This window comes from Mya arenaria, chromosome 11 (assembly GCF_026914265.1).
Source record: "Mya arenaria isolate MELC-2E11 chromosome 11, ASM2691426v1".
In the NCBI taxonomy this organism is placed as follows: domain Eukaryota; kingdom Metazoa; phylum Mollusca; class Bivalvia; order Myida; family Myidae; genus Mya; species Mya arenaria.
The window spans coordinates 58,009,891-58,026,539 of record NC_069132.1 but is presented as its reverse complement, the minus strand read 5'-3'; the positions used below and the strand labels follow the sequence as shown (position 1 = coordinate 58,026,539).

At 32.4% G+C, this 16,649-nt stretch overlaps 1 protein-coding gene across 2 annotated transcripts in view; it reads right to left on the bottom strand.

Annotated features, from left to right (window-relative positions):
* LOC128207736 (CLK4-associating serine/arginine rich protein-like) overlaps window positions 1-16,649 on the bottom strand; it is a 59,484-nt gene that overhangs the window by 9,451 nt on the left and 33,384 nt on the right. The window contains exons 15-18 of one of the 2 annotated variants that reach the window (XM_052910849.1): window positions 15,025-15,073; window positions 12,678-12,738; window positions 10,970-11,028; window positions 9,700-9,977 (exon numbers count right to left, since the gene is read on the bottom strand). In XM_052910849.1, the coding sequence (XP_052766809.1) occupies window positions 9,700-9,977; window positions 10,970-11,028; window positions 12,678-12,738; window positions 15,025-15,073 (447 nt within the window). Of the gene's footprint in view, window positions 1-9,699; window positions 9,978-10,969; window positions 11,029-12,677; window positions 12,739-15,020; window positions 15,074-16,649 lie in introns of those variants that run through there. The other variant, XR_008256757.1, reaches the window with a different exon arrangement.

The following is a 16,649-nucleotide window of genomic DNA, read 5'->3' as shown; positions in this document are numbered from 1 at the left end:
AGCTTGAAGCCCCGATTATAAATCTAGATATATATTAATATTCAAGAGTATCAGTTGAATGTTGACCCACTGTAGATGCATTAAGCAAATAAAACCGCAGAACTCGATGAGAATCTCATTTGAATTAAGCTTGTATCAATGACTATCTGAATCGGCTATGCGGTTCTAGAACCTTCTTAGGAATTGCGACATCGCAAAAAATATTGACAGAAAAGACGTCGCGAAAATGTGTGACATTTCTAAGAAATTTAATTTGGGGGGGGGGGGGGGGGGGGGGGGGGGGGTCAAGACCGATTGTCGCCGGGTCTGGACCGATTGAGTTTCCAAAGTTTTAGAAGCCCTGACTAAGAGTCATTATTTTTTATCTTCAAAAAAAAAAATCAGTTGGCATCGGGAAGTCCCCAAACTGCTTACTTAATAATTTAAAAGACCAATAAATATTAACTATTACATTAGGATCAACTTCCAAATTAGGTAGTGTCCCTTTTAAAAATTACAGTTTTAAGTAACATCTTACAATTTATGAGCAACTTTTAATGAAAGTAGGTGACAAATATTGTAAATTTCCCCCATGATGCACTGGACTGAATAATTGCAACGATTTAAATCTTTACAAAACTTTAACATTAACTATATTTTATGTCTACACTAAGTATGTACTGGGCCATAAAATACTTCCTTTTCCAGTGAAAGAAAAAAACATCAAATTTTTTAACCATCGTTCAAGAGATTCTTAAAGCTTCTTTATACCTTCAAACGATAAAAAAACAAAACTTGAATTTCATACAACGCTACCCATATACTTTTTAAAGTTCAACACACTTTTATCAAGGAAACACTATTAAATAATCAGCGGAAAAAAAACGAGCATCACTTCTACAGTGAAATTGGTCTACCAGTTACAAAGAGTTTTGATTGGTTGCAAATAAGCCAGGGACAGAAACATATTAGTGTACCAGTATCTATCTTTGTTCTTGAGAAACAAGCAACCTTATACAGCAACATTTCAACAACTTTAAAGTCTTAATTTTTGATTTGCGTTAAGGTAGCTGGCCTTATAATGGCTGTAACATATATATATATATATATATATATATATACATAGAGCAGCATGTTACAAAACTTATGCATGTTATGATATTGAAGTATACTTCTTCATGTACTAGTTTGAATATGAATTGATATCATCTTTAAAACTGCTTTAAAACTGATACAAACTACTTATACCAGTGTATGTTGACAGAACTATGTATCATTTGTATAACTACATGTATATTGTAATAACCATTCATTTGTATAACTACATGTATATTGTAATAATTCATTCATTTGTATAACTACATGTATATTGTAATAATTCATTCATTTGTATAACTACATGTATATCGTAATAACCATTCATTTGTATAACTACATGTATATCGTAATAATTCATTCATTTGTATAACTACATGTATATCGTAGTAATTCATTCATTTGTATAACTACATGTATATCGTAGTAATTCATTCATTTGTATAACTACATGTATATTGTAATAACCATTCATTTGTATAACTACATGTATATTGTAATAATTCATTCATTTGTATAACTACATGTATATCGTAGTAATTCATTCATTTGTATAACTACATGTATATCGTAGTAATACATTCATTTGTATAACTACATGTATATTGTAATAACCATTCATTTGTATAACTACATGTATATTGTAATAACCATTCATTTGTATAACTACATGTATATTGTAATAACCATTCATTTGTATAACTACATGTATATTGTAGTATTTCATTCATTTGTATAGCTACATGTATATCGTAATATTTCATTCATTTGTATAACTACATGTATATCGTAATAATTCATTCATTTGTATAACTACATGTATATTGTAGTAATTCATTCATTTGTATAACTACATGTATATCGTAATATTTCATTCATTTGTATAACTACATGTATATCGTAATAATTCATTCATTTGTATAACTACATGTATATCGTAATAATTCATTCATTTGTATAACTACATGTATATCGTAGTAATTCATTCATTTGTATAACTACATGTATATCGTAATAATTCATTCATTTGTATAACTACATGTATATCGTAGTAATTCATTCATTTGTATAACTACATGTATATCGTAGTAATATTTGTATAACTACATGTATATCGTAGTAATTCATTCATTTGTATAACTACATGTATATCGTAATAATATTTGTATAACTACATGTATATCGTAATAATTCATTCATTTGTATAACTACATGTATATCGTAATAATTCATTCATTCGTATAACTACATGTATATCGTAATAACATTTGTATAACTACATGTATATCGTAATATTTCATTCATTTGTATAACTACATGTATATTGTAATAATTCATTCATTTGTATAACTACATGTATATTGTTATAATTCATATTATTACTTTTCCTATTACTTTTTATACATGTATATACATTTTGCTCTTCAGTTTGCAGGAAGAAAAGATACCTATCTACTGAAAAATTAAGTTTTAAAACTATTTAAATACTTTTAAACATAAGTTATAATGTATTCCCCGCAAAAAAATCAAAATATAAATTTCAGAACATTCTGTTAGTAACCATGATAATAATATAAAGTGCAGGCAGCCTTTTCATCAAGAAATATAGGAGAGATTTCTAGGCAGGAGAACACCAAAGTGCCAAAAATGCAACCCTATCATCGAGTTTGTACTATTGATATGGTACTTTGCTTAAAGGCCGAGGGATCGAGTTTTTCACACCTTCACACATCGAGAACAGCACTGACTGGGCACAATGATGCTACTTTGCAGTATGCATGTTAATTTATTATTTTAATATAGAATGAGTTTATATAAATTCTAGTAGTACAAAATCAAAAATAAAATAAAATAAACTAACTCTTTTTTTTTAACTCCCCGATTTATCACTGTAGATATGATACAAGGTGATGTAAGTTACCTTCCCTCAAAATTAAGTTAACAAACTCATTTATCCATATTTATTCATCTAATTTATAAAAGAGGCCAATTTGGCCTGTAATTAACTTTGATTTTTCTGGACAGAAGCTTACTTAGTACCATAGATAAGACACGGGCATTTCTTTCTGGAAAATTCTAGTGCGAAAAAGTTCTTCCTATACACAGTTATTTAGGATAACCTTTTCTGAACGTGTTGTCAACAGGACAACATCTATGCCTAGCATGCGTGTAAATGAATAGCGCTGTAATTTATTGCATGCTTGATACTGAACGGTTAAGCTCCGCCTTCTTTTTACTGTTCCAATATGGGAATTTCTGTATAGCTAAAAACAACAAAAACACTCAGCAACATGGTCCAGCCTTAATCAACCCATGTCAATGTGACTTGTTGCCTATCTAATTATTATGTAGTTTAATGAAGTTGTAACATAATTCACTATATGTCTACAAAAACAAATAGAGGATAATTGTTTGTTTCAGTGTAAGATCGTATATATTTCACCTCGTGAACAGCGAAAGTATATATTTCACTGGTGGCTTTACCACTCATGAAATATAGGTTTTGGTGCTCACTCTGCCTAGCCATGTGAGAAATATTTACTTTTGGTGTTCACAAGGTGAAGTATACTGTGACCTTACACAGAAACAACAATTTGTTTCATTTTATATTATGCCTTAAAAGGATCTAAAATGACAGTTTTATTATAGTTTTACAGAACAGGGCACCAAATTGTATGTGATCATCATTTTGGAAGTGATGTCGTTAAATTTGTGTCCCAGCCCTGTGCGCGCTGATTTTTGATTTGGACTTGAAAGGCTGCTTTACTTTAAAATGTTTCAAATGTTATTTAAGTTATATGGTATATCATTTTAAAGTATCAGAAAGCATATTATAAATAAGGTTAAACATCACGGTATTTATAATATTGTTAAATTATTTTATTTCCAGTCTTCAAATCAGATATCTCTAATCTGGTAGAGTTTATCAGCTAGGTTTGTTAAGCTGTTTTAAATGAAATACATCATAATAAATATCAACTCTATGATTTAAGTCAAATGAGTTAAGCATGAAAATTCATTAAAATAAAATGCATCAACCTAAATTGAGCAGACTCGTCCTGAAAAATCTTTCTATGTGCAAATTGTAATATATGTTATTCGATTTAATACCAACTTCACCGTTTTATCACTAAAGTTCAGATAATTAAATGAATTGGCAGTTTTAACAAAGCAATAACCTCATCCTTTTTTCTCCCGCGATTTTTTTTCTAACAACATGCGCAACACCCAAATATAACCGCAGGACCTACATTTAAAACCGACTGAAAACGTAATAACGTTCAATGAGGTGTGACAAATGGACTGTATGAATCTGAAATCCACATTTAAATCAACCATATTCACTCAACCGTTATAAGCCCATGAGGGAGAGTGCAATATTTGAAATAGAGTGCTTTTGATTAAATGATAACTAAAGTTCTATTTTCATAACACAACTTTTGCGTAACCCTTTGTGGAATATATTTTAACTAAAAAAAACAACACCTTTTGAAATGCAATATTATGGCCATTTTGAATTTTAAATTACATCCTTAAAATTTGTTATATGATTTTTTGTTTTCTTATTTGAGTTTATCGAGGTCTGCCTACGCCTATTGGCTGCATGGCTGCTTGACCCAACCGTGACGCCATAACAACTTTAAATTGTGTTTAAATATCAAGAGTGACATGACAAAGAAGTGACTGCAGTTCCCAGTCAAATCCAGGTATTAGAGGACTTAAAGTAACAGAGTAAGATACAAGAGATTCGTTTTGAAGCGGCTCAGGTTTGAAGCGGCATGGGTTCGAACCTGCAACCTTCAGCACAAGAAGCGAACACTACCATTTAGCTATTGGGGCAACCACATGTTTGATTTATTCACTATTTTAGATAATTTGCACAGTTTTTAATGCATTGGTAATTTTCTCTAAAGCCACAAGGCTGTCCTTACAAGTATTTTTCAGCATAAGAGAAGTAACTCAAAGTTTTTGAAATGCAAAATACATTCAGGCAATTTCACATTTTAGATAAAAAAACACTTCCTTTTAACATATTTCACTGATAAATATTTGTAAGATAATATTTGCAGTTTTTTTTAACACATTGGTAATAAAGCCAAAATGGACCATACAAGTATTTATCAGTTTAAGGGAAGCAATTCAAAACCTAATGATATCCAATATACGGCCATTTCAAATTTTAAATCATGTCCTTAAAACTGTTTATTTGTTTTTTGTTTTTTAAATTTTATTATTTAAGACAATATGAGCAGGTTTCAACACCATGGCACTTATTCTCTATAGCAAAAAGGGTCTGTAGAAGTTTTTTTTCAGTGTAAGGGAAGTAACTCAATAATAACTGCACATCAATTTAATTTAATATGGCCTTGAATTTTAAATAGAAAACTCTCACTTAGACCATAATCTTCGTTACCACTAACATCTCATAAATTAAATAGGTAGGAAAGTAGACATAACTATTTTTTTCTTTGGGGGGGGGGGGGAGGGGGGAAATCAGTATTCTGTACCAAACCGATTGTAGAAAATTTAAATAGAAAGTGGTAAAATTTTAACATGTTTACTCCAATTCACTACATTTTAGGAAATAACAGAAAAAAATCCACATTTCAGCAAAAAAATGTATGGTGACTGGTCGATATGGAGAAAACATAGGGACGGTTGGGTTTTTGGAAAAAACATTTCTTAAGTACTAAATTGTCACCATTTGAACTTATGTTCGGCAGGACACCGAAGTTACCTATAGATTCTGTATTTGAAGATGTAAGAGTGGAAACAGAAAGGACAACTCAATCTGATTACATAAGAGATCTGAAACAGAGAATGAAAGAAGCACAGGAAATAGCACAAAGACATAATGAGAAAGCTAGACTGAAACAGAAAGCAGTTTATGATAAGAAAGCTAAAGCTTCAAAGGTGTCAGTAGGAGATACTGTGTTGGTAAAAATACTTTCACATGGGGAAGGTAAACACAAATTAGCAGACAAGTATGAATTCAATGTTTACACAGTGATTGAACAGAAGAGACCAGAAATACCGGTGTTTAAAGTAAGATCAGAAACAGGAGTTGAAAAGACGATACATAGGAACCATCTGTTGCCAATAGAATCGGGTGTTGAAGAGACGGAAAAGAAGTTGGACAAGCCGATACCGAAACCCAGACTTCGGAAAAGAGGACACGTACCAACAGAAGATACAGTCGTAGAAAACAACAAAACGGTAGAGAGAAGTGAAGAAATTAGACAGACAATAGAAGACGAAGAATCAGATGATGATTGTGTAGCATGTACACATGGACTCGGGGACGCCCGCAGGAGATCTGAAAAGACTACAGAAGTAGTAGAAGAAAAGAATAAAGATGCGCATAAGAGTAAAGAGAATACAGAGAATATTGAGAAAGTAGAGACAGAAGTTAAAGGTACTCAGGAAGAGAACCAGACTGATTTTGAAGTGGAGAATGATGAGGGAGCTGAAGTCGGTGAAGAAGTAGCCGAGATAAATATTCAGCAAGAAACTCACAAATATGTAGTAGAATTACCGAGAGCAACAGATGTGAATGGCAGGGAAGAAACACAGATAGAACAGAATGAGAGAAACATTGGACCAAAACCTATTCAGAGAAGATCAACGAGACAGAAGAAGCCGCCAGATAAATATGGTGATTATCACATGTACCAGATGGTAACAAGACCAAGAGATACGAAAGTAGATGCATTAAATACATTGATGTCGTCTGGAGTATTCAGCCAACTAGATAGTGAGGTTGTTCATAAGATTATTCAGACTATAATGAAATAAAGTGATTAAGGTGAGCAATCACAAGAGTATGTTTTATTTTTTTTGTCATGTATTAAAAATGTGTATGTTATAGTATGTAATTGACAAGACATGATTTAACACATTTTTATTTGTGAATTATTGTGATAATTGTATAATATTGTTTAGTATAGTATGGAAAGGAGAGTATTTAATATATTGAGTATTCGAGCTAAAGAAGTGGGATTAATGTTGAGTTTATTGTATTACTGTGTACAATTTTGAAATACTTGATATGCACGGTTTTGTATTTTATTGTATTTTTTTTTAAATAGTCATTTTTTTTTGTTTGATTGTGAGGGCACAATATTTTCAAAGTAGGGGAGTAGTAGTCAGGTTATAGTCAGTAAAAGTAGCTATGTGTTAAGAGATGCATAGAGGTAGAAAGTATTTAAAGCTGATAAGCGTGTAGGCTTTTCATGATAGTTTTGTATTGTTAAGTACATATGTATTAGTAGAGAAATATATACAACTATATATATTGACAGACGATGACGAGACGTCATTTCTCAAAGTGGCGGAGTATGTGACAGGGTCATTATTTACGACATACTGGTTTACGTTAGAGGGACTACTTTCTTTACTTTCGTTTTAATATATTTATAGTTTGACCTTTATTGAACTCCAGGGCTTGGTATGCTTGCAAATGCAAGATTTGATTGGTCAGTTGTTTTAACCGCTTTCCTTTAATTTTCGTTCGTCATAAGGTTGACACAACTTTTTCACCTGTCAAACAATATAGACATATATATTTTACTATAAATAATAAAGGATCAGGGTTCTAAGGAATATAGGATTTTGGTAAGTCTTGTTGTTTTATTTGTTTGTGGTTGTCATTTCGTTGCTATTGTTTCTAAATCAGTTTGATGTGGTTTCCGATTGAAATTGGGTAATTGCTAATTGCAGTGTTGTACTCATTCTCGTTCACTAGAGTGATTAAGTAAATACTCGTTGATTTATCATTGTCAACCTCTGATAGATGAAAATGTGTTTTAATAATAACTTCTTAAATGGCAGTATTGGTTATTTCTTCTTAAATATATGTTATCACTTTTCCATACTTCTGGGCACATGTTAATTTAACATTGCAGATACCGTTTAAACATAACCCCACACGAGTGCTTGAGATCGAGTGTTAGAGACATATAGTGGAGCTCAGTACCACATACTGGTAAGACTGTCATAATGTTATGTCATGTATGTTTGTAATGTTGTAATTATGTTTGTAACATGTCTGTACTGTTTTATGTTGTTTACATGTATGTTATTGTGTATTCATCCATGGTCATTACTGTAATACTTATATTCATGTGATTATATTATATTATATTATAACATGTAATTATAATATGTACATGATTAATATTCAGATGTCATATATTTTGTATTTTGTATGCTTTCAGGGCTAACGCTCATATATTTCTATGAAGAAATAATAAACAATAAAACGAACCTATTACCTGCTTATCAAGTGATCATTTAACCCCAACGATAAGCGCCCGGTAAACATATGCCTTATATACTTATTCAGATGACATATTATGCAGTTTTAAAACCATTGGTATCTTGCTTAAAATAAATAAGGAGCCAATACAAGTATTTTTTAGCCTAAGGTAAATAATTCAGAACATTTAATGGAATGCATGGCCATCCCATCTTTCAAACAGGTCAGACACCACTAAAAAAATCCTAAACATTCTATAGTCAATAGAGCAATTCGCACCCAAGATAACACGGATTTCTATTCCTTCACAATCCTTAACACCATTTAATGGGAGAAAGCTTCACTTGAGTACTTAACATTAAACAACGTAAGAAAAAAATTAACTTATCATATAAGAAAAATTAAATTAGTTGAGTGTAACCACTGTGTATCCGGTAAAATAACCAAATCTGGTATACCAGAGTAAAACATGCGGGGAAAATGTAACCAAAAAAAGATCAAATAGATGCAGTATGTTCAGCTTGTTTGTTTTTTTGAAATCACAAACTAATCAGCTTCACAACCTATAAAGCTGGAAAGTAGCCAATGGTTCTGAGATGGTATAGCCATTCTTTGATTCATTGTCATGAGTTAATTAAAAGAAATTAGGCACGTAACGATGAGTTCAAACTCACACGGAATTGATGTAATTTTCACCTTTACACAAGTATTTCACAGTATATGGAAAGTAATTTGAAACTTTTAATATGCAATACATGCCCATTTAAATTTTAAATCACATCCTTGAATCATGTTTCATGTTTTTCGTTAAATTATTTTGTGAGGTGATATTTTGTTAAAAAAACTTTGTTTAGTGATATGTGCAGTATTTAACACAGTTGTAGTATTCCCGAATGACAAGTATTTTACAGACTAAGGGAGATAATTCAAAACTAGTGAAACAATTATTTCTCCATGTTCGCCCTCTTTATAGGAAATGTCCAGCATCTATATATGATATTTATATTTGGAATGGCATTCTTAATTAAAAATAGTATTTGCCATTGTACTTCTTCAACTTTCAAATTTAACTGCTTGAAAATCTTCGCATTGATAATATTACTGAATGATATGAATACCATTGGAAACTTTCACAGGAGCTATGTCAGCTCTTTTTAAAAAAACCCATTACTTATAAAAATTCTCTTAAAATTTGGAAACTTCAAGTAACAATTCCTATTGAATATATTACTAAATTTGACATGACAAAGCCCTGTTAATTAACCTTTGTTTATTTTTAAGCTTTAAGTAAATATTTGACTTAAAAACTACTAAAATTCAAATGTGACAAAGGGAGCTAACTGTTTTAGGTCACAATCTGTAATCACCTTCTACTCTCCCTTTCATCATCACTTCCACGAGTCCCATTATTTCTCTTCTCCCGTCTAGTAGGAGAGCCCCGTCCTTCTCGCCTGGAAGGCGAGCGAGCATACTGCTTCGGAAGGGGAGACCTATCCTCGTCTTTCCGCCGTCGCCTTGGCGTGCTCCCGTGACTGCTTCGATCATCGTCGCTGCTGTCCCCTCCATCATCCTGTTCTCTGTGTCGTTTCTCGCGCTCACGACGCCGCATCTCCATTGCACGCAGCCTCAACTCCTCTTCACGATCCTAGTGTAAATAACGGCAGAGATCTTTAACGCAAAGGGATTAGGCCAAATCTTATCAACAAATATAACACAATTCCTATTTTTCATTGATTATTCCTAATAACAATAACTTATATCAATATACATTATTTGACTGGTCACTTAAGTAGTTTAATATATTAATTAGCTGGTAAAAAACAAAATTATAAAAAAAATCAAAATTATTTTACAATAGAGCATTCATAACAGGTACCCATATTCTATGATTTCCAGAACTAGAAAAATTTCAAATCAAAACTTGAGCTTATTTTACTATTGTTCACACATACAGCTTTGTTCCATTTCAAACTTAGTTTATTTCAACACCTTAAAGCTGCACTCTCACAGATTGTATGTTTTGACAACTTTTTTATTTTTTGTCTTGGAACTAGCCAGTTTTTGCGAAAAATCCATGTAAACCAGTTATATAAGACGGCTAACAAAAAATTAGATCGCAGATTTATATATTTAAGTTCAAAAATTAATAATTTATGCATTTTTCTTAAACAGTTAGTAATGGTTTAAGCCATAAAACATCAATTTTCGAACTGAAATATGCAAATCTACGATCTGATCTTTTGTCAGCAATCTTTTATCATTGGTTTGCAGATATTTACGCAAATTTTTTTTCTTTCCAAGACAAAAAATAAAAAAGTTGCGAAAAAGGTATATCTGTGAGAGTGCAGCTTAAAAATCAAAACACAGAATTGATAATAGTATGCATATAAACTATAAATAATTTTATGTTAAAATGTGCCAGCGTTCTTGAATGCAACGCAATATTTGCAATTCATTTAAGGAGTTAATGTCACCATATACCAAAACCTTTTTTTATTTTAATGTCACTTGCTACCTTCTGACTTAAACACCACAAATTATCATATAACGCAGGAATCAATAATAATCATGACTTCAGCATTGGGAATTAATTCCCTTGACTTGAAAGTCTTGAACAGGTGTAAGATATATTCCCACCAGTTTTTCTTGCTCCATCTTTTCATGTCTCTGGACTTCGGCCTTCTTATCTGCCTTGTCTGAAATAAATATCACAATCAATGGATGTGTCAAGCATTTATATTTCTAAAAATCAACTTTTGCCAAAAACTCTGGCTGCCTTGTCTGAAATAAATATCCCAATTGTAGTTTTGGGGGAATCAATTTTTGCCAAAAAGCTTTGGCTTCCGTTTGCCTTGGTTGAAATGAATATTTCAAACTTAGGATACATCATGCATTTATGTTTGGTGATATCATATTAATTATATCACGCCTCCAACAAAATGACGCAACGCTTTTTGTCCAGGACTGGTCATGTGGTGACCCCATATTTTTCCATATTGGGTCAGCGAATTTATAAAGAACCAAAATGGCGTCTATTTTCCGATTCCGATGATTTAATGAAACATTTAAACATGTAAACAGGTTGTTGATGCGATATATACGTTACAGGGTTAGTCGGTGACCTGATATGGGATATACAGGACGCAGGAAACCATATTCGCATCGCTCTCACCCGATTTGGTTTCTTTTGCACCTACCAAACTCTGTAACTTATATTGTCAAAAACTGTTTGCATCTGTCTGCCTTGCCTGAAATGATTATCCCAATTTAAGGATAAGGCAAACACTATTTGATAGGGAATAATTTTTTTCCACAAACTTTTTCACTTTTTCTATTCACCATCTGAAATGAACATCTCTAAGCATTAATTTTTTAGGGAAATCTATTTTTGACCAAAACTCTATTACTTGATCGAACTTAAGTATTGTCAGCGAGATATTAGAAGATAAACAACTACATGGATCTTAAGGGGACTTGCTCATGTTTTGGCACCAATTTTTTCCTGCGAGTATGCATATGAAAACACTTAAATTATAACTGTTTTACTCTTTGTTACCGTAATTTCAGAAGAAAAACCACTTCATAAGAACACATTCTTCTTTAAGTGGGGTGCAATCCAATGCCGGTACAAGAAAGGAAAAATAAGAAAACTGACAACAAAACCTCACACCCACAAGGACTCATACACAAACATATGGGTAAGTTAACCTTTAAGCCTTTCCTTGACTTGCAATTACTAACGCTGTTAAAAATTGTGGACTTCAGACAATATTAGAGAAAAAATCAAAATTTGTTGAAGGGTTCCTGGTGAGCCACAAGTATTTTGTCAACGATAATATTGTAAGATTAAAAATTTAAGTTAAGTATTGAGTGAATGTCACAAACCAATCTAATATTTTTACTTTAAACCCCCCCCAACTCTTTCATAACTAACATATAAAGAGATTTAGCTTTTAAATAGATGAACACCGTTGACTCGAACTCACTTGGCTCTAATTCCTCGTTGGCTCGAATTGAATGTTAAGAATTGATCTCTTTACAGTGAACGTTAGTATTCCCGCTTGGCTCAATTTTTTCCAGATTCAAGGTTTTTTCTCCGGTCCCTGGGAATTTGACGGTATTACAACTAATAAAAATACTTGATTCTTAAAAGTGATTGTATGATGTCCCAGAAATCACTGCTGATATGTTTGAACACATTATAGCTATGATCCAAGTTCTGCAAGCAATTGCAGATGACAGAGATCATATCCATTGTTGAGAATTGTACAAAGGCTATCAAAACACCTAGTTGTTTCCCCTTCAAAATCAATCTACAACCAAACAAACCTTTACCAGTACTTACATTGTTTACTCAGCGCGATCTGCATTCTCTTCTTGAGGCGCTCTTGCGGTGTCAATTTCACCTGAAAGCACCATTCACAATGTTAGTCATAAGCCGCAATCAATCAAATGTCTGACCAGGGTATTTCATGGCTTAGTCATGCTCAGTTATTCAAGGGTATATCATGGCTTAGTCATGCCAGGGTATATCACGGCTCAGTTATGCCAGGGTATTTCATGGCTTAGTTAGCCCAGGGTATAACATGTCTTAGTAAAAATAGGCCAGGGTATATCATGTCTCAGTTATGCCAGGGTATTTTATGGCTTAGTAATGCCAGGGTAAATCATGTCTTAGTTAGGCCAGGGTATTTCATGGGCCAGTCATGCCACGGTATTTCATAAGTCAGTCAGGCCAGAGTATTTCATAAGTCAGTCAGGCCAGAGTATTTCCTAAGTCAGTCAGGCCAGGGTATTTTATGGCTAAGTCATACTAGGGTATATCACTGCTTAGTTAGACCAGGGTATTTCAAGGGTCACTCCAGCTTCGGATTTCATGAGTTAATCAGGCCAGGGTATTTAATGGCTTACTCATGGCAGGGTATTTAATGGCTAAATCAGGCAAGGATATTTCATGGCTTAGTAATGCCAGGGTATATCACAGCTTAGTTAGGCCAGGGTATTTCATGGGTCTGTCAGGCCAGGGTATTTCATGGATCTGTCAGGCCAGGGTATTTCATGGATCTGTCAGGCCAGGGTATTTCATGGATCTGTCAGGCCAGGGTATTTCATGTCTTAATCAGACAGCATTATTTCATTGGTAAGACCTGCAACTTTTTGGATCATTTTCTAAATGTTTACAAAAGTTATTAAGATAAGACCATAGCAACAAAATGGAATAATCTTAGAAGTAAGAGTAAATATCATACACTTCAGTTGGAAATACAATAACCTAACAATTTTCCATGAAATGTTAAGAAGGCAGCGTAGCAGAAGTAGTATAAATATGCAAACAACTTACAGCTCGGAGTTAAATATAAATGAAATATAACACACAAATACAAATTAACAAAGAAAAAAATGTTTATTTAACATTGTTCTACATCCATCTGGTGAATGACTGCTGTTTTTATTACTATAATCATAAATAATACCATACTCCAATCGAGTAGATAACTTTAATTGTAAAACAGAAAAAGATATGATCTATGACTACATTTACAGGTTTCGAAATGCTGTAAATAGTTCCTTAAAAGTAGGATAGAGAAGACAATCTTATATACAGCTTTTTTCATATATTTTTCTTTTTGCTAAAGAATGCTGCAGCTTCTTTGTTCAGCTTCCCAAGCAGAAAACCTTAAAACAATCACCCCTATCAAATGCCACAAAGTTATCTACCTGAGTTTTCCCCATCATTATGCATTCCCTTCCCAAGTACTGCTTTTAGCTTGGAGCTTAACTTTAAACTTTACTTTAGGGTTAATATTCATTAAACATCTTGAGCCATATCCTAAATTTTTAAGTCAATTTCTCAGGGTTTCTAACAGCTGATAATTGTCATAACTGAAAAATAGCCAGGGGTTGTGTAAGTATGTGAAATTCATGTAAAGGGCTTAGATCCCCGCTAAAACTGTTTCCATTCTTATTTATATTAATTTAAAGGTACTTCCTACTGATTTTGATACTTCCTACTGATTTTGATATAAATGGTCGAGCCAATAAGATTCATTCCAACTGTACAATAGTGTGAAATAAGTTAAGATACCAGGATTAATCCCAAAGTTAAGAACCAATGACGAACCCTTATTACTTTAGTCTTATATTGTCAAATTTATTGAGGATTCTTAAGGATTTTTTAACCGAAAAAGTAGTTAGGAATATATCCAAGCGATTATATGCTATGGCCATCAAGATACTTAGATTAGCAAAAATAACTTAAGTAAAAAATTAAGTAAGGAAATTACTTAAGAAAGAAAATCATTTAAATGACTTAAGTAAGGAAATCACTTAAATAAGGAAATCCCTTAAGTAAGGAAATACTGAAATGACTTAAGTAAGAAAATGACTTAAATAAAAGACTTATGAAATGACCTAAGAAAGTAAATGACTTAAGTAAAAAAATAACTTGAGTAAGAAAATGACTCAAGATGTTTCATGATTACCAGCCAAGATTATTGTTCACCCATTTATACTGTAAAAATGAATAACACGAAATCAAAGCTACTGAATATTCATTTTGCCCTACAGAATAATTTCAAATTTAATAGTGGACTCTAACCGATTTTAAGCATCATAATTAACATAATTGCAATGTGGCAAATGACAGGACATATACAGACAGTGGGCCATAGAGTAGCAGAATTCTTACTGACTTGAGATATGCTGGAAGGTTTACCGTACGGCACCAGACCACGACCCGCCCTGTAAATACAGTCACATGGTTAAGTCAACAGCTTCACGCAATGATCATCAGCTTGATAAAAATCTAAACTTAAGAATATTTTGAAACACATGTAACATCACATCTTAAAGCTGCATTCTCACAGATTCATCTAGAAAACTTTTTTGTCTTTGAATGAGCCATTTTTGCGTAAATGTCTGAAAACCAGTGATAAAAGAATGCTGACATAAGATCAGATCACAGTTTATCATATTTACGTTAGAAAATTGATGTGTTACTAACACTTTAAGAAAAATAATATTTTCGGTATTTAACCAAACAATTGAGATCAATTCTATTGTGAGTTATCTAACATGACTGAAATGAAGGAACTGTTGCCAAAATCAGTCGATTCTAAAACAATTTTTTCAAAAAGTTTCAAAGCTGAAAATCTGTGAGAGCGAAATTTGAATATCATGATAAAATGACAAGTCAGTCTATCGTTAATATGGCTTATAAATAAAATTCAAAAGGGCAATAACAGAAGGTTTAATTAGGTAAGATAAATTTTACATCACAATCCAGTCCTTTTTCTTTATCTTAAATAGGTTTAAAATTGGCTCCCTTTCCACAATTTCCAAACGACTACATTCGCATTTCTGAAATATTTTACAACATTTTTCTCTATCATTTTGTCAACGGACTGTGGTGATTCCCTTCTTAAATTGTGTTAAATTTAGCATAGTAGTCAGATAAGCAATGTTTAAGTCCCAAATCAAGCTACTCTCAACATTCTTATTTAAAAATCTTGATTTTTTACGATTTGCTTTTGCTATATTAATGATTTTAAGGGTTCTAGCTCCATTAAAAGAACAAAGAAAAAAATACTGCAATTATCAAATGGTCCAATATGCTAACCATTCAGCCATTGACACCAATATCATTTCCAAATTGATAACAATTCCCTTTTTGTATAGGTGCAAATGAAACAAATATGGGATCAAAACACAAAGTCAATGAGGATCAGTTGATGTTTCAAACACATAACTTGATGCAATTAGCTGTCTTCAAACATACAAATCAGATGTCTGTTTCAGTAAAATTTATAAGGCTTTAAGTCGCTAGTTTCCAGACATTACCTCGTTTTTGGCGTAACTGCATAAAAAATATCGTAAGGGCTTTTATCACACAGTTTCTGCCTGTAACTTTATGGGTAAACCTGAGAACTCTTAAAAATTGTAAGGTTGGTTTAACCAGTATTTATTGCCAAAAATATTGAACAAAGTAAATAAGCATTTGAGCTACAGAAATGCATAATATACAAAATAAGAAGTGCTGAAATGCATAAACAGTGAGAAATTCACAGAATTGAGAATTAACCATAATTGGTTTTATTAAGTCTCTCTTCTGTAAGCTTCTTATTGTAAGGTTTACACCTAAGATACCTTATTGTGATTGTACAGATAGTCGAAAATGTTATCCTGAACTTTATCATGAAAACAAGAGATGTTAGTGAAACATTTATGCCCCCTTGGGAGCCAAATTGTTAGTAGGATTTGGACACTTAAATAAAATATGGACAATCAGAAAACCTTTTTTCAGCTTACAGTCACACTG